Consider the following 18,979-nt stretch of genomic DNA (forward strand, 5'->3'; position numbering starts at 1 on the left):
GTTGGATGGGGTTTGGGTGGGGGGGTCAGGTGGTGGATGTTGTAGGGGGCCGGTGAGGCCTCGTATGTGCTGTGCTGCTGCTAATCTCCTGAACGGGGAGCAGACTTAATAGAAAACTCCGAGCCCCAGAGGAAAGGCACTGAATCGATTAACTGAATAATCCATTATCCGAACGAAATGGTGCCCGCCCATTTCATTCGGATAGTCAAGGTTTCCCTGTACCGTCAAAATTGGCCTTCCTCCAATTTAGAACTTCAACTTTTAGATCTGGTCTATCCTTTTCCATCACTATTTTAAAACCAATAGAATTATGGTCGTTGGCCCCAAACTGCTCCCCCACTGACACCTCAGTCACCTGCCCTATTTCCCAAGAGTATGTCAAGTTTTGCACCTTCTCTAATAGGTACATCCACATACTGAATCAGAAAATTTTCTTGTATACGCTTAACAAATTCCTCTCCATCTAAACCCTTAACTCTATGGCAGTCCCAGTCTATGTTTGGAAAGTTAAAATCCCCTACCATAACCACCCTATTATTCTTACAGATAACAGATCTCCTTACAAACTTGTTTCTCAATTTCACTCTGACTATTAAGGAGGTCTACATTACAATCTCAATAACGTAATCATCCCTTTCTTATTTCTCAGTTCCACCCAAATAACTTCCCTGGATGTATTTCTGGGAATATCCTCCCTCAGTACAGCTATAATGCTATCCTTTATCAAAAACGCCACTTTCCCTCCTCTCTTGCCTCCTTTTCTATCCTTCCTGTAGCATTTGTATCCTGGAACATTAAGCTGCCAGTCCTGCCCATCCCTGAGCCATGTTGCTGTAATTGCTATGATATCCCAGTCCCATGTTCCTAACCATGCCCTGAGTTCATCTGCCTTCCCTGTTACACCTCTTGCATTGAAATAAATGCAGTTTAATTTATCAGTCTTACCTTGTTCTCTGCTTTGTCCCTGCCTGCCCTGACTGTTTGACCCACCTTTGTTCTCAACTGTACCAGTCTCAGATTGAACTCTTTCCTCACTTTTTCCCTGGATCCCACCTTACTTATTTAAATGCTCCTGAGCAGCTCTGGCAAGTCTCCTTGCCAATATATTAGTCCCCTTCTAATTTAGATGCAATCCGTCCTTTTTGTACAGGTCACTATTACCCCAAAACAGCTTCCAATGATCCAAAAATGTGAATCCTCCCGTACACCAGCTCCTCAGCCATGCATTCTATCTTCCCATTCCTGTCCTCACTAGCTCGTAGCTTTAACCTCACATCAATTGACTTGATTTGACTAATTGAGATTTGAGACCTTTGTTGCTTAAGGGTGTTTCTGTGTTTAACTCATTGATATGCCCTGATCAGTTTCTGCTGTGGGAACATGTTCCCTTTCCTTCTCCCTTTGAATTTCCCCGACCTAATCCACTTTCTCTGCAGCACTACTGCCATCCGGTGGTTGTTCATGCTCCCTTGTGGCTCATCCACTGTGGGATGTAACCTTCACTTGTTCCTACCCTGTCTCAGAACTCTACTGATCAGAGTTCCTAATTCTGATCTGTCATCTTTTGTCACCTTCAGTTATTCATTCTTGTCTTCGTTTATGACCACTCGCCTAACTGTAGCCCTGAACCTTTCCAATTCCACTGCCTTGTCCTTGGCCATCACCTGATGAAGAAGCAGTGCTTCGGAAAGTTATGATTCCAAATAAACCTGTTGGACTATAACCTGGTGTTGTGTGATTTTTTAACTTTGTCCTTGGCCCTGTTTATTTGAACTGACGCTTGCTCCACCACCTCATGCCTTATGGGTTTTAATGGCGCCGAATCTCTTTCAATTCATGGACTTTCTGCCACTTACTGCTGGCTTCACCATTCTTTCCAGCCTCTTTGGGCCTTGCTTTCCTGGTTGGCAGGCATATTTTGTTATCTGTCGAGAGTGTGGTGCTGGAAAAGCACAGCAGGTCAGGCAGCATTTAAGGAGCAGGAAAATCGATGTTTCCAGCAAAAGTCCTTCATCAGGAATAAACACGGACTTTTGCCCGAAATGTCAATTTCCCTGCTTCTCGGATGCTGCCTGACCTGCTGTGCTTTCCCAGCACTGCACTCTTGACTCTGAATCTCCAGCGTCTGCAGTCCTCACTTTCGCTTATATTTTGTTATCTGGCAACTCATACATCAAGAAGATCTCCATTCCCAACACTGACAAGCTTAGAACTAGCCCCACTGCTGCCAGACTCATAACAACTTCACTCTCTGAGTAAACTTTAACCAGTAGCATCTCTATGCTCTTTGTCATGTGCCCTTTTACCAGAGCACTAGAATATAATTTGCAGCAGGTGGAAAATCTTTTATTTTCCCGCTAGCAAGGTCTGTGAGTATGCAGTTTCTCAAAGCATGCTAAGTTTTTTCTCTGACTGTGCAAACCAGTCATTAGTCACCATTCTTTTGGACACAAACCCCTGCCAGCCATCCTTGCACATCCTTTAGTGTGAAAGCGTATGGGGTAAAAGCAGGAGATGGGCATTTGGTAAAGATGCTTGTTTGAAGAATGAGTGCAGATACAATGGGGGTTGACAGTATGGTGCTAGAAAAGACCAGCCAATCAGACAGCATCCGAGGAACATGAAAATCAATGTTTCGAGCATAAGCCTTTCATCAGGAGTGAGGCTTGCGGGCCAAGGGGGCTGAGAGATAAATGAGAGCTGGGGTGGGACTGAAAAGAAGGTAGCTAAGAGTGCGGCAGGTAGATGAAGGTGGGGGTGAAGGTGATAGGGCGGAGAGGAGGGTGGAGCAGATAGGTGGGAAGGGGTGTGGACAGGTAGGACAGTTCAAGAGGGTGGTGCCGAGTTGGAAGGTTGATCTGGGAGAAGGTGGGGGAGGGGAAATGTGCTTGGAAGGACCAGAGGTGGAAGATGAGGCGTTCATCCTTTAGGCAGCGGGTGGTTTGGCGATGGAGGAGGCCCAGGACCTGCATGTCCTTGGGAGTACAATGGGCTGAGTGCCATAACAGTTCTGTGATTCCATGGCCAACTGTTACGCCTGAGCAGAAACTGACTACCTTTAGTACTACTGACACTACTCTTGCCGTTTGGCTTTCTCGGAATGCTGGTCCCATTCATTCTCCTTTGCATGCTCTGGTTTCCCACAGAGGAAGCAAATGGGCCAGTTTTCCACCTGTCTCCACGTAGGTCTTTTCTTGTTGTGTCTGTACCTGCCAATGAAGAGTGGGCTGCTTAATCTACTCAAATTCCTGGTATGTTTGATCAGGCCATTTCTTGAGGATGTGGATGTTTGTCTGGTAGACTTCCACCACTAACTAGTAGATATTCAGAATAGCCCATTTTACTTACTGATGATGAGTGGCACTCTCCTCAAGTCAGAGACAGTAAATTTTGTCAATGTTCCCTGTCAGTCTACTCTGTAATATTACTTTCCACCGCTGGCCTGAGTACTTTAACCGCTGTGCTGACCTTTCAGAAGAGGCTTTTGTGAGGATGAGGCATGAAGGCTCAGTTAAGGGGCTTGAGAGTTACAAGTTAGCCAGAAAAGATCTAAAGAGAGGGCTAAGAAGAGGCAGGAGGGGACATGAAAAGGTGTTGGCAGATGGGACCAAGGAAAACCCTAAGGCCTTCTATGGGTGTATCAGGAATAAAAGAATGACTAGAGTAAGATTAGAGCCAATCAAAGGTAGTAGTGGAAAGTTGTGTGTGGAATCTGAGGACATAGGGGAAGCCCTTAATGGATTCTTTTCCTCAGTATTCACATTAGAAAAGGGCAATGTTAGTGAGAATACGGAGGAATTGTGGTTGACAAAGAGGAGGTTTTAGGAATTTTGGAAGATCTGAAAATAGATAAGACCCCTGGGCCAGCTGGGATTTATCATCGGATTCTCTGGGAAGCTAGGGAGGAGATTACAGACCCTTTGGCTTTGAGCTTTACATCATCATTGTCAACAGGAGTAGTGGAAGAAGACGGGAGGATAGCAAATGTTCCCTTGTTTAAGAAGGGGAGTCGGGACAACCCTAGTAATTATAGGCCGATGAGACTTACTTCAGTTGTGGATAAGGTGTTGGAAAAGCTTATAAAAGATAGGATTTATAATCATCTGGAAAGGAATAATTTGATTAGGGATAGTCAACATGGTTTTGTGAAGGATAGGTCATGCCTCACTAACCTTATTGAGTTCTTCGAAAAGGTGACAAAACAGGTGGATGAAGGTAAAGCGGTTGTTGTGGTGTATATGGATTTCAGTAAGGTGTTTGATAAGGTTCCATTGCACAAAATATGGAGGCTATTGCACAAAATATGGAGTTTGGGATTGAAGGTGATTTAGTGATTTGGATCAGAAAGTGACTAGCTGAAAGAAGACAGGGTGGTGGTTGATGGGAAATGTTCATCCTGGAGCTCAGTTACTAGTGGTGTGCTGCAAGGATCTGTTTTGGGGCCACTGCTGTTTCTCATTTTTATAAATTATCTGGATGTGGTCGTAGAAGGATAGGTTAGTAAATTTTGTGGATAGTGCCGAATGATGTTGTGGGTTACAGAGGGACATTGATAAGATGCAGAACTGTTCTGAGAAGAGGCAAATGGAGTTTAATGCGGAAAAGTGTGAGGTAGTTTACTTTTGAAGAAGTAACAGGAATGCAGAGTACTGGGCTAACGGTAAAACTCTTGGCAGTCTGGATGAACAGAGAGATCTTGGTGCCCAGGTGCATAAATCCCTGAAAATTGCCACCCAGGTTGAAAGGGTTGTTAAGAAAGCGTGTGGTGTATTGGCATTTATTGGTCGGGGGATTGAGTTTCAGAGCCATGAGATCATGCTTCAGCTGTACAAGACACTGGTAAGGCCGCACCTGAAGTATTGAATACAGCTCTGGTCATCGCATTATTGGAAGCTTTGGAAAGGGTTCAGGGGAGATTTACTAGGATGTTGTCTGGTATGGAAGGAAGGTCTTTTGAAGAAAGGCTGAGGGAACTGAGGCTGTTTTTGTTGGAGAGAGGAAGGTTGAGAGGTGAAAAATTCAAGATGTATAAGATAATCAGAGGGTTAGATAGGGTGGACAGTTAGAGCCTTTTTCCTCGGATGGTGAAGGCTAACATGAGGGGACATAACTTTAAATTGAGGGATGATAGATTTAGGACAGATATTGGGGCAGTTTCTTTACTCAGAGAGGAGTAGGGGCAGGGAATGGCCTGCCTGCAAACAGTAGTAGACTTGCCGATGTTAAGGACATTTAAATGGGCATTGGACATACATATGGATAATAATGGAACGATGTAGGTTAGATGGGCATCAGATTAATTTAATAGGTTGGCGCAACATCGAGGGCCTAAGGCCTGTACTGCGCTGTAATGGTCTGTGTTCTATAACAAAGGTGTACCCTTCATCTTCACCAAATTTAGGGATTAACTGAGCAAATGTGAATATTTCAGCCCTTAAATCTGATTGCGTGGCTCCCTTGTCAAAACTACCTTCAGTCTCCCTTCTTAGCTCAAAGTGCTTCAGTTGGACATCTTTCATTTTCCCTTCCCTGGAATTCCTTTTTCTACCCTTTATTCCGAATTCCAATTCTTTTTCTTTTCTATTTCCTGCCACTCTCTCTCTCCTTTCCATTCCTGGAATTGTATTTCAATTTCCAATCTGTGCTGTTTCAATCTTAATTGATTTGTTTCTCTATCTTCAGGATAGATAATTTGCACTTATTTTGCAACTTCTATTTTTTTTCTGTTATCATGCTGAACTCCGCCTAAAAGTGCCTCGCTATACCTTTTAATTCTTTCAAGGACAAGGCTTTTAATTTTTCATCATATTTCATCCTGCTGTATTAAAATCAAACATTAATATCTTGGTGTTTTTGATCTTAGAAATGCAAGAAAGCCTTCCTTCAGTTTACTTCTTTTAAAAACTGTGTTTGAAGGAATTGTTTATTTTCTTCTACATTGTATTTATTTTTTGAATGTAGGATCTATCTCAAACTCTGAACCCTCAAATCTGTTATGAGGAGGGGAGGAGAGGGAATTGACTTCCCTCTTTTTAACCTCAGCATAGTCAGTCGCATCAATATATTTTATTCTTTCTTTTTATCATGCAGCTATCAAATAAAATGCAGTTTGCTAGAAAATGAAGAGCCAGTTACCTAGGTTCTTTCTAGTGAATGAAAGATTCATTTTATTATCTACTAACCTTGTGTAAAAAAATAGTAACAATGTGACATCAGTCACAAAGTGAGGTAATAGGTTTCAAAGGAAGACTGTGGTATAGCCAGTGAAAATAAAAATTTTGCAGTTAAATGGTCCTTAGAATGTTAGCTATTAGATTAATATCCTGAGACCACGTGTCTAAAATTGACTTGAATCCACATTCATAGCCTTTAGTTTATATTGTCTCTCCATATTCTTTGTCTAAAAATATACTACCTTATACTTTACCAAACTGAACTTCAATTGTTACATATCCCCCACTCCAACATTTAAATGTTCTTCACTGACCCCCTCACAACTTAAAATGCTTCCAAGATTTTTATTTACATCATCTGCAAACTTTGAAATTGTCCCTTGCACATCAAGTCTGAACCATTAATATAAATAAAAAAAAAACAAAGGTCCCAACACTAACTGGAGAACTCTACTACATATCCCCCTCCAATCTGAAAAATGCCTGTCAACTTTCACTCTTCCTATCCCCGAGTCAATCTTGTATCCATCTCACTGTTGTCTTTTTTATTCCATGAGCTATAATGTTCCTCACAAGTCTGACCCGCTGTATGAACACCTTTTGGAAGGTCATGTAAACCACATCAATAGCCTTGCCATTATCAACCTTTTCTGTCACCTCTTCAAAAAACTCCAGCAAGTTAGTTAGACATGATTTTCTTCTAACAAATCCTTGCTGCCTATTCTGAATTAACTCCTACTTTTCCCCATGACATTTATTCCTAACCTGAATTATTGATTCTAGAACTGCACCCAACTAATCAAGTGGGGAGTATTCCCACATTCTCTTTACTTGAGCCTTATAGGTGAAGGACAGATTTCAGGTTATCAGGAGATGCATCATTTACCACAGAATGTCCAGCTTCTGATTTGCTGTTCTAATCAAAGTGGATTGTTCCATTTTGGTCTCTGGACAATTATAACTTCCAAGACATTGCTGTTAGTTAATCAGTGATGATAATGCAAATTGAATGTTAAAAGGGAATGGCTAGATTGTCCTTTGTTGGAAATGGTCATTGCCTATCACTTGTGGTATGAATAATACCAAGCATTAATGGTGTCCAGGCCTTTCTACATATGGACATAGACTGTTTCAGTATCTAAATGGTTGAACCCTGTCAACCATCAGCAAACAGCCTGAGTTCTGATCTTGTGATGGTGAGAAGATTATCAATGGAGCAGTTGAAAGTGGTTGTCCCTGGGACACTGTATTACTGCTGCAGTGTCCTGAGGCTGAGATGATCAGCCTCCAGCAACTGCAAGAGAAGTTTCCTTCTGATTCCTACTGACTTCAGTTTTGGAATGCTTCTTGAAGTGGCCACGTGGCAGTATCACTGGGCTGTTAATCCAGAGATGCAGAGACCAGATTCAAATCCTGGCAGGGCCGATGGTGGAATCTGACTTCAATTTGGGGCGGCTCGGTGGCTCAGTGGTTGGCACTGCAGCCTCACAGCCCCAGGAAGCCAGGTTCGATTCCAGCCTTGGGCAACTGCATGTGTGGAGTTTGCACATTCTCCCACTGTCTGCATGGATTTCCTTTGGGTGCTCCGGTTTCCTCCCACAGTCCAAAGATGTGCAGGTCAGGTGGATTGGCCATGCTAAATTGCCCATAGTGTTAGGTGCACCATTCAGAGATAAATGGGTGTGGACCTATTGGGCTGAAGGGCCTGTTTCTACACTGTATGGAATCTAATCTAATCTCATCTAACCTAAACACTTGCCTGAATGCTGCCTTGATGTTAAGGGCAATCATTCACTTGAACTATGCAATTTAGCTCTTCTATCCATGTTTGGGCCAAGGCTGTAATGAGATCAGAATCACATGGCCCTGATGGAATCCAAACTAAGCATCAGTGAGAGGTTGTCACTGAATAAATGTTATTTGATAGTACAGTCAGTGATTTGTCTATCTCTTTGCTGGTAATCAAGACAAGATTAATTTGTGGATTGTAATTTCCCACATTGTTTCTGTTGTAGTTGTACTATTGTTATCGTCTGGCTGGCAGTATGACAAACCTGGAGCTCAGATCTTCAGCATTCCTAATGGGGTGTTGTTTGGGTTTATAGCCTTTGCTATATCGTTCACAGATTTCTCAATATAACATGAAGCGAATTAAATCACTCAAATACTGGTGTCATGATGCTGGTACCTGTGGAGGAAACCAAGGTGAATCATCCGGTGAAAATGTCTGGCCGAAGATTCTGAGGAAACTAGAATGTATAGTTTTAAATCAGAGTTTGGCATGAGAAGAATTTTCAGAGTGACTTTGCATGAGAAGACAGTATCATGTTAAATTCTGAATCCTGTCCAAAATCCCCACATATGAAGAGTAAAGCAAAGCACTTTTGGTGCGAGGTAACATCTACATTTGTTCAACAATTATGAAACATGTAGCTTTTACTCTGTCCAAGAAAAATAAATATATCATCTAAAAGGTATTTTCCACTTATAATTAAACCTTGTTGGTTACAAGATTGGCTTGGTCATAGATTGGTTGTGGAGGGGTGTTTTTCTTACTGGAGGTTTGTGACCCGTGGTGTTCTGCAAGGATCAGTTTAGGGACCTCTGTTGTTTGTCATATGTATAAATGATTTGGATGAAAATGTAGGTGATCTGATTAGTAAGTTTTTAGATGACATGAAAATTGATGGAATTGTGGATAGCGCGAAAGGATACAGCAGCATATATAGATCATCTGGAAAACCTGGGTGGAGAAATGGCAGGTGGAGTTTAATCTCAATAAGTGTGAGGCGAGGTCAAGTGCAAAAGGAAAGTATAAAGGGATCTTTATGTGCAAGTCCAAAGCTCCCTGGAAGTGGCAACATAAATGGATAAGGTGTTTTTTAAAAAAAGGCAAACGGCATGCTTTCAGTCATCAGTTCAGGCAATGAGTTTAAAGTTGAGAAGTCATGTTCCACCTGTATAAAACTTTAGTCAAGCTATATTTGGAGTATTGTGTGCAGTTCTAGTTTTCACAGTATAGGAAGGATGCGGAGGCTTAGGAGGGGGTGTAAAAGAGGTTAACCAGGATATTTCCTGGATTGGAGTATATTAGCTCTAAGGAGAGATTGGATAAACTTGGATCATTTTCATTAGAGTGTCGGAAGCTGAGGGAGAACCTGATCTGAAATATATGGAATTATGAAAGGTATGGATAGGGCGATAACCAGAGTCATTTCCCAGGGTGCAATGTCAAATACTTGGGGGCATAAGTTTAATGTAAGAGGGAGAAAATTTAAAGGAGATGTGTGAGGCAAGTTTTTTACATAGTGTGTGGGAGGTGCCTGGAACGCACTGTCAGGGGAGGTGGTAGAAGTAGATATGATAGAAATACTGAAAAGGGATTTAGACAGATATATGAACAGGCAGGAAATAGAAGGATAGAGGCCATGCGCAGGAAGAGGGGTCTAGTTTAGAATGATATCATGATAGGCATAGGCATGGTGGGCCAAAGGTTCTGTTCCTGGGCTGTTCTGTTCTTTATGTTCGAATTTTACAGTTATCCAGACTTTTGTAGTTTTGATTTCTGCATTCTTTCTGTATGCAATTTTGCAGTTGGAATACTTTATCATACAGTGTTTAAAGCAGAAGTCTTCTCAAAAGAAAAAGAAAAGGAGTAGCAGACCCCACATGATACCACCGCCTAGACTGGGAGAACCAGGTAAGAATTGACAAGGGAATGAGAGTCTTTTCAGCTTAGTGAAAGGAATCTGGAAAAGGGCAATCAGTCGTTTGACTGTCATATACTGCAGCAAGACTTGAGTTATGAATATCTAAGATTTTGTAGCTGAGGGTATTTCATCAATAAGTTGAATGATCACCTTAGATAGAATAAGTTCAACCATAGGGAGTCAGACTATATCTGTTTTTGGAAATTGGTTATGAATCCAACTCGTACTGATAGAATGAAACTCTCATTTACAATTGGCTGTAAGAGCACTAGTCAAATATGTCATTGAATAGATTCGACGCAGGAGGAGGCCATTTGGTTAATCAAATCCAATTTCAAACTAGCTCTTATCAGCATTGTTTCCAAGAGAAAGCTGTCTATTATTTGGCAATTGTGGATAAAGAACTGAATTTTGTTAATACACTAGCTAATATTTTTGCCTAATAAGGCCATAAGACATAGGAGTAGAATTAAGGTCATTCGGCCCATCGAGTCCACTCTGCCATTTAATCATGGCTGATGGGCATTTCAACACCACTTAGCCGCACTCTCCCCGTAGCCCTTAATTTCTTGCGAGATCAAGAACTTATCAAGCTATGCCTTGAAGACATTTAACATTCCGACCTCCACTGCACTCCATGGCAATGAATTCCACAGGCCCACCACTCTCTGGCTGAAGAAGTGTCTCCTCATTTCTTTTCTAAATTGATCGCCTGTCATTCTAAGGCTGTGCCCACAGTTCCTAGTCTCCCCGCCTTACGGAAACAAATTCCCAGCATCCACCCTTTCTAAGCCATGCATTTTATACAGTTAACAATCTGTTCTTTTATGCAGTTTTGCTCAAATATCTAAGAGGATAGCTAGTTGATGAACAGGAACTGCTTTTTAGAGGTTGGGTAAAGTTTCTTCAGTCAATGATTTTAAGAAGCAGTTAAAGTTTGAGTACAGAATAAGTAAACCTATTTCATCCTCGTGTCAACTTGATTGACCAAATTATTAGTTGAGGAAATGGATACACATTAAACGGGAGTAAGAGGAGCATAGACAATGGCAGCTACTGAAATTTGTGAAGTGGAGCAAGCTTAGTCTTTCCTTAATTTTGGAAAATTAATTTTTCAAAAATAGTTTTGAGCTGTGGCTTAAGCATATTTGCCCATATAAGGGTTCAAATTCCTGGCTTGATCCATTACCAGGCATCCTTTTGCATGGGATAGTTGGTTCCTGAAATAAAATAGGAAGCACTGGAAATATTCAACAGATCTGGCAGCTTCTGTGAGAGTAATACAGTTAAATGTTTTGAGTCGAATATGACTTCTATATGGGGAAGTGAGACTAATGGGGTGGGAGACTATGTGAGGGATAGACATAAGAGATGCAGTTAGTTCACAGAGAGACAGGTTAGAGTGGATGGAGAGAAGGAGAGAATTGATAGCAAAAGAAATTTTGTGTCTTATGACCCTGCTCCACGGCTACCTGATGAAGGAACAGTGCTTCAAAACCTAATGCTTCCAATTAAACCTGTTAAGTTATAACCTGATGTTGTGTGATTTTTAACTTGCCTCTTTATATTACAGGTAAATAGATTGAGATTTCAAGTCATATACTTATTAAATAGTTTACTTCATATTGAAACAATGAACAGCATGTCTTACTAGATTTCAGCTGTGTGCATATTTCTGATTTTGTACCCAAGATGGTTATTACTTCTCTGTTATTTTTCCTTCTAGTCAAGCTACCTTGTTTAAAGATTGAGGAATCCCGGTACCATCGCGACTTGTTGAACCTATACTACAGCTCTTTATGCACAGATGTGGTGTTCTTTTCCAAGGATGGACAAGAGATGGCAAGAGCTCACAGGGTTGTGCTGTGCAATGCGAGCCATGTCTTCATGTTACTGTTTGGCTTGGAGATTGTCAGTCACCCTGGTGAATTACCTGGGAAGGTTGCTCATAATTTGTTTGCAATAGACCAAGGGGACACTACATTGAACTCCAGCCGAGCTTCACTTTATAACAGCCAGCCAGTAAGGGTCATCATTTTAGACTCACTGCTGTGTGCCTGCTACTCAGAGGTGTTGAAGTTCATTTACACAGGTATACAGCCTGTACCGCGGAGAACTTATGATGCAGTGCTACCATCCTGAAAGTTATATTTATATTAATTTTCTTGTATAAATTACTTTCTGAAATTGCTGTTCAGTTTATCTATAGTCCCTAAAATTGTATTCTGGTAACATTACTAAATTGTGATAATATATCAATCAGAAAATAGCAATAGGTAAAGCATTAATTTCTCTTTTTGAAATTCAATTATATCCAAATTAATTGGCACGCAGCAAACTAAACTCTATGCTGATGACAGCTAGCTTTACTTCTTGCCACTACTTCCATGATTATTGCTTGTCTTCCAATCTCTGTAGAGACCAATATTTTTTTAAAAAGATATTTGAATTCTCAGTAACATGATTTCAAGTTTTCATAACTTGTAACTTTCCTTTTTCGAACTGATTATTTTCACTTCTTGAGAGGCATTATGTAAGGTTCAGGTGTTGTCTGATAAATGTGGTGATACCAGCTAATAGGAGAAAGTGAGGACTGCAGATGCTGGAGATCAGAGCTGAAAATGTGTTGCTGGAAAAGCGCAGCAGGTCAGGCAGCATCCAAGGAGCAGGAGAATCAACGTTTCAGGCATGAGCCCTTCCTGAAGAAGATGCCCGAAACATCGATTCTCCTGTTCCTTGGATGCTGCCTGACCTGCTGCGCTTTTCCAGCAACATATTTTCAGCTCTGATACCAGCTAATATTAGTTTGGAAAGCCTAAATGTTGCAGCATGGGCTTAAATCATAGAACTGGTTATTCTCATAACGATACTAGCAATATTTAAAAATAACAAACAGAGAAAATTCATATCATATTGCAAAACTTAACCTCACACATTTTTACAATTTTCATAGATTATTGAATTGACAGGCATCTCACTGATCAAATACCTTTGAGGGGTTCCTGTGTTACCAGTGGCACAATGTGGACCTTTCCACACAAAACTAAAAATGAGGAGATGAGGAGAACTTTTTTTTCTTTCAGTGAATTGTGTGACTTTGGAACTCTCTGCTTCAGAAGGCATTAGAGTGCGATTGTTGAATATTTTCAGGACAGAGACAGATAGGTTTTTGTCAGGCAGGGGATTCAAGGGTTCTCAAGGTGATGGGAATGTAGAATTTGTAACAGCAACAGATCATCCACTTACTCATTGAATGGTGGTGCATAGTCAAGGAGCTGAATGTTTTGGCTTCTATGTCATACGTTCATAACATTTTTGTGGAAGTGTTTGAGGCTGCAGAGCTTTGTCCATCATCCCTACCTCCTTGGGCTGTAATTCAGGTAACAGTGTTCCTGATGCAAAATAAAAAAAAACAAATTCCTGTCTTTGGAAATCCAAGCTGTGAATCTGAAATGATGACTCACTCAATTGAGTCAGTTGAGTGTCCAGTATGCTTTGTCCCACTTGGTGTACCAGTCATCCGCTATCAATCCAATGATGATTGGCTGGGAATGATGGAACTCCCTGCTTGGGGAAGCACTCCTTCAAACGTAGCTAATGTAAAATTAGTACCTGCTTTCAATTCTAGACTGTTTCTTCTTGCAATGGCAAGTTACTGGGTAATTTGGCAGCATTCGTCAAGATGACTATATTGTGATGTTTCAGAATAGTAATTTGGTTTTCTTTAGTTTTTTTTATAATTTTAATTTATTAATTTAGTTTTATTATCTCCCACTGGGAGCACAGGGAATTGTAATGATTTCTATCTTAATATTCAAGTTTTAAATGTTGCTGTTGTAGCAGTAAAATTCAAGATGCAAACTTTTCTTGATTCCAACTGTAGAAAATTATGGTTTAAGTGGCAGTTGGTTGTCAAGATTCTTAGAATACATTTTATCTTAACAAAGCACAAAACAAAGGGGAAATCATAGAAGAATATTTATACTCAAGCCAATGTTTTCATTAATAATAATGTATATTGGAGTAAAATATACTTTTTTTTTCTACTTCTTATAAGTGCTGTGGAATTTGATCCAAAATGATTGAGATAAAGTGATTATATTTGTAGGAAGGGACCTATTCTCTACAAATAAAACGCATACAATTTTTGAATTATGCTAAAGCTTGGGGAGACATTAGCTCATGCTTTCTTCAAGGTCAATCAGAGTTGACTTATCAACCGTGCAGAACCCTGCTCTCTTGTGGCAGAAATTATTGTGACCATTTGAAATTTGGCATTCTTGCATTTGTCCTGATGAGTACATGATGAAAAGCTTCAGCAACATGCCAATATCAAGTATATTCATGGCTGGGTTAGATTTTGTTTTCATTCAACAAGAGAGTCAAGGTTATGGAAAGCATTCAGGAAAGGGGAATCAAAGTGCAATCTCGTCCACCATGATCTTATGGCAGAGGAGGCTTGAGTGGCCAACTAATCTACTCCTGCTCCTAGCTGTTGTGCTGTTGTAGTTCTCTTTTCAGCCACATTCAATATTTAAAGTTTACAGTTTTGTAAGTCATGCCTGGTAACCACCTTGTTACAAACATCATTTTATCTGCTACTATAGGCACTAACTGTTGGGAGGAACTAAAATCAGTTCTCTGGAAGAAGCTTAAAAATCTCGAACAAGTGAAACATGTGATGGAAACAGTCAAACTGCTGTTCAAATGCAATGCTAAGGTAGGTAGTCAAATAATGTAGTGTCAAATTCACAGGCAGGAATAAGGAACACTTTTTAAAAATCATATTAAGGCATTTAGTTATTTGTTAAAGATATAAAGATGCTAGTGATATAATGTTACAGAGTAACATGGAATGTTTCAATATATGCCCAAAGATGTGCAGGCCAGTGAATTGGCCATGCTAAATTGCCCATATTGTTAGGTGCATTAGTCAGAGGGAAATGGATCTGGGTGGGTTACTCTATGGAGGGTCGGTGTGGACTTGTTGGGCCAAAGGGCCTGTTTCTAAACTGTAGGAAATCTCATCTAATCTCCCAAATATGTTCATGTTTAACATTTGTCAGAAGCTGAGCTCCTAAATTCTTTCGTACAGAAAAGTGGTGAGTGGGAGAAAGATGCTTGATAAAGAAATAGGATTAATCAGTGGATAAATAGGCAACTCTTGTCATGTATGTTCTGATATTTATTTATTCATGAAACGTGGATGCTGCTGGCTAAGTTAGCTTTTATTATTCACCCTAATTACCCTGGGGAAAATGATGCTATGCTGGTATGGTGGAATTTGAGTTGGAATCGGCCACAGAGCCAAATGGGTTGGAGAAGAGGAGGAGTTCCTGCAGATCTTAAAAATTGGACCTTATTATAATTTTTTGGACTTGATTCCCACCTGCCAATCAGCCAAGTTGGTAATTCTGTCATTTGTGGTAAGGCCAAGCCTGCAGCAAGAGGTCACAGCCAAAGAGCCTTGGGGATGAACTACAACAAGCATTAGGAGGAGGCGGTTGATAGTGCTGGATCAGTGAAGAAGTGCAGGAGGGGAAAGAGAAACACTGTGATCAAGGGGGAGAGAGGCAGGCATTGAACAGGGGCCAGGTGAAGACACTAATTAGAGTGAGATACTCGGATGTCCTGGTATTAGCCAATGTAAAAATGGTAGCAATCTTTGATTCCTCCATGACCTTCTCTCAACTACTGTTAGACTAGTGGATTATAATCACAGCCTAAATCTGAGGTTATCCAATTAATCAATTTCATAAGTTAAATGAAAAGAAACTATCTGGGCTTTTTTTTTTCTCATAAATTGCCACAAATGTGATTGCTTTCCTATAATTTCAATGTGAATCATTTCAATTTGCAACTATGGTAAGTCTTCAGTTTAAGTCAAGCTTGGCTTAGAGAAAAGATTTGCTAGAGTTTGCAGCTACACATTATAATGGCATGACAGCAATAGCAAAAACAATTACTTTTATGTAGGGACTTTAGCGTAATGAAACATTCCAAGATGCTATTGTGAAACAAAGTATAGTACTGAATCATATAAGGAGGTATTAAATCAGATGTCCCAAAGGGACATTGGTCAAAAAGATGTGTCCTGACAGAAGGGAAGTGAAGCAGTGTGGAGAAGATATTCCTGAGCTTCAATTGGTTTATAGAGCTGGCTTCAACACTCACCCTGTGCAAAATTGAGAGAGTCAGGAAGGCAAATAGCTCTCCATCTCATGCCTGCACACGCAAATAAACAGCCCCTCTCTTCATCCAGCTTCCAAGATCAGTCCTGAACAGGGGACAATTATTTCCCTCTTGTTTCCCTCAAGGTTTCAGAATCATATTACGCCATTATCAGTACCTGCTGAACACTTTTCATCATGAAGATTGATCCCTGAAGTCTGCAAGTTCACCAAAATGTACTAGGAATCATTTTCATTTCATTTCAATAAACTCACACAAGATAGGCAGCACTGTATTTCGACAACATAGCAATTCCAAATTACTTCTCAGATTGTATAGACCATTTTAATAATGTATTTAATGTAGTCATTCAAAAGTATCTTCAACAAGGTGTAACAAAAGATTTAAATAATCTGCCCTTTGAAGTATTGCCCTTGACATTTTCCTCTGTGTTTGTTCTTGTGGATTCAGGATTGTCAAGAATGGTGGGAGAGCAACAAATATAACAACAACTTGCTTTTCATAACATCTGTAACAGAGTAAAAGTAAGGAGTTAAAATATAATTTGCCACTGAATCACATAGGAGATAGATTATCAAACATTTGGTCAAATAGAAAGGGTTTAAGAGTGTTAAAACAGGAAAGAAAGGAACAGTGGTTTAGGGGAAGAATTTGAGAGCTTAGTGCCTAGGAGGCTGAAGGTACAGCCATCAGTGGTACAACTATTAAAATCATAGATACAGAATTGGAGGAGCATACTTATTACAGGATTGAAGGACTGGAGGAAGTTGAGGATTTTTAATATTCATGCATTTCTTAATGCAGAATCATTATAGGCCGGTGACTATAAGGGTATTTGGTAAATGAAACATTGTGAATTCAGACACAGGCAACAATGTTTGAATGTGCACAAGTTTATGAAAGGTGAGAAAATGGGAAGCTGTTCAAGAATGCATTGGAATGTTCAAATCTAAAGATAACAAAGTTATAGGAGATGAAGACTTCAGTAGCAGATGACCTGAAGCAGACTGGAGTCAGATAATGTTATGGAGATGAAAGTAGGTAGTCGTAGGAATGGCATAGACATGCAGTCAGATGCTCATCTCAGAAACATTTTTAATTATTAGTTCATTGGTGAAAGCGATGAAAAGTTACAAAAATGACCTCAACTAAGGAAAAGCATTTATTGTAAAAGCATTTGAATGTATCTTTAGCACAATAGAAGGTGACAATCAAAGACTGCAATCCCAGCCAAACTAGTCAATGGAATATAGTAACAAGCAGCAGTCTTAGTTTCCCATTGATGGAACATGTTTATAATTCCAAATCCTACAATTCTCATATTTTGCTGAAATTACTCGAAGGCAAGTCCCTAAAAGAAACAGAAATGACTAAATTAGGAACTGTATAAGAAAGTGTAAGTGGTTAAGTCTAAATATCCCAATGCTTCTTTTTATGCCTCATTAGACATTTTGTTCCAGCGATGTCAGCAATCAAACAGCAAAAAGCAAAGGGCAGTCTCAAAGTTGTTGCTGTTCTTTAAGTCTTTTCTTTCAAAATCCTGACTTGGCTGATGTGACCTTTAAAGTACAAGGTATGGAGTTCATTGCTAACTGTTCAGCCTCTTTCAAAGTTATTATTCATGTCTCATTAATACTGTCAACATCAGTTCACAATATGAGAGAAATTCTCCAAATCAGTGTTTACATTCAATGAAACTCCAAGTAGTTCAACTAAGTTTCTTGAAGCACCTTAGGTTACCAGTTTGCCAGTAACAAGTTGGAAATACAGTGAAGCAGTTGCAAATTCCAGTTATGTAATTGTGGCCAGTATTTCTGTGAGGAGAAAATAAGAATTGTTTTATTTCATTGAGGAAAGTGAGTGTCTTTGTTTTTGTGAAAAGGAATTGTAAAACAATGGGAGAGTTTCTAAAGATGCATGAAGATAGGCTTGGAAGTGTCCTGTCAGGGAAAAAGAGGGGAACCACATTAGTAAATGTCCCTCTTCCTGGGGTAAGACATAACAGGTTTGGCTGCCCAATCCACTGGGACAGGCGTTTGAATAGTCCAATAAAGATCCAATCTATAGGTCATTCTGTGGTAATACCAGCGGTGATATTTCCCATTACTGGAACTGCACGCCTTCCCCCTGCCATTTGCAATGGCTAACAACTAATTCAGCTGACAGGACTGAGAGGGCCATTAGAACTTGAGACTCCATGCACCAGTGATGACACTGTGAAGGGGAAAGGCTGTGACTATTCTCTCACTGTTCCTGTATAGGGATTTCCTTTTCAGTCCAATCTCTCAAATCTCTTTATTTCAACAAGTTTATACTGACGATTGATGGAACTTTCATGTAGAGGCACCCTCGCGCTCACTAGACAAAAGACAATAGGTGCAGGAGTAGGCCATTCAGCCCTTCGAGCCTGCACCGCCATTCAATATAATCATGGCTGATCATTCCTAATCAGTATCCTGTTCCTGCCTTATCTCCATAACCCTTGATTCCACTATCTTTGAGAGCTCTATCCAACTCCTTCTTAAATGAATCCAGAGAGTGGGCCTCCACTGCCCCCTGTGGCAGAGCATCCCACACAGCCACCACTCTCTGGGTGAAGAAGTTTCTCCTGAGCTCTGTCCTAAAAGGTCTACCCCGTATTTTTAAGCTGTGTCCTCTGGTTCGACACTCACCCATCAGTGGAAATATGTTTCCAACTGCCAGAGTGTCCAATCCTTTCATAATCTTACACGTCTCAATCAGATCCCCTCTCAGTCTTCGAAACTCAAGGGTATACAAGCCCAGTCACTTCAGTCTCTCAGTCTAAGGTAATCCTGCCATTCCAGGAATTGACCTCGTGAACCTACGCTGCACTCCCTCAATACCAGAATGTCTTTCCTCAAATTTGGAGACCAGATCTGCACA

At 40.4% G+C, this 18,979-nt stretch overlaps 1 protein-coding gene across 1 annotated transcript in view; it reads left to right on the plus strand.

Annotated features, from left to right (window-relative positions):
• Positions 1-18,979, plus strand: part of rhobtb3 (Rho related BTB domain containing 3) — a 133,741-nt gene that overhangs the window by 98,274 nt on the left and 16,488 nt on the right. Inside the window, exons 5-8 of the mRNA XM_043709644.1 lie at positions 9,768-9,873; positions 11,610-11,975; positions 14,491-14,603; positions 17,522-17,648. Of these exons, the coding sequence (XP_043565579.1) occupies positions 9,768-9,873; positions 11,610-11,975; positions 14,491-14,603; positions 17,522-17,648 (712 nt within the window). The remainder of the gene's footprint in view (positions 1-9,767; positions 9,874-11,609; positions 11,976-14,490; positions 14,604-17,521; positions 17,649-18,979) is intronic.

This window comes from Chiloscyllium plagiosum, chromosome 2, assembly GCF_004010195.1.
Source record: "Chiloscyllium plagiosum isolate BGI_BamShark_2017 chromosome 2, ASM401019v2, whole genome shotgun sequence".
Classification (NCBI taxonomy): domain Eukaryota; kingdom Metazoa; phylum Chordata; class Chondrichthyes; order Orectolobiformes; family Hemiscylliidae; genus Chiloscyllium; species Chiloscyllium plagiosum.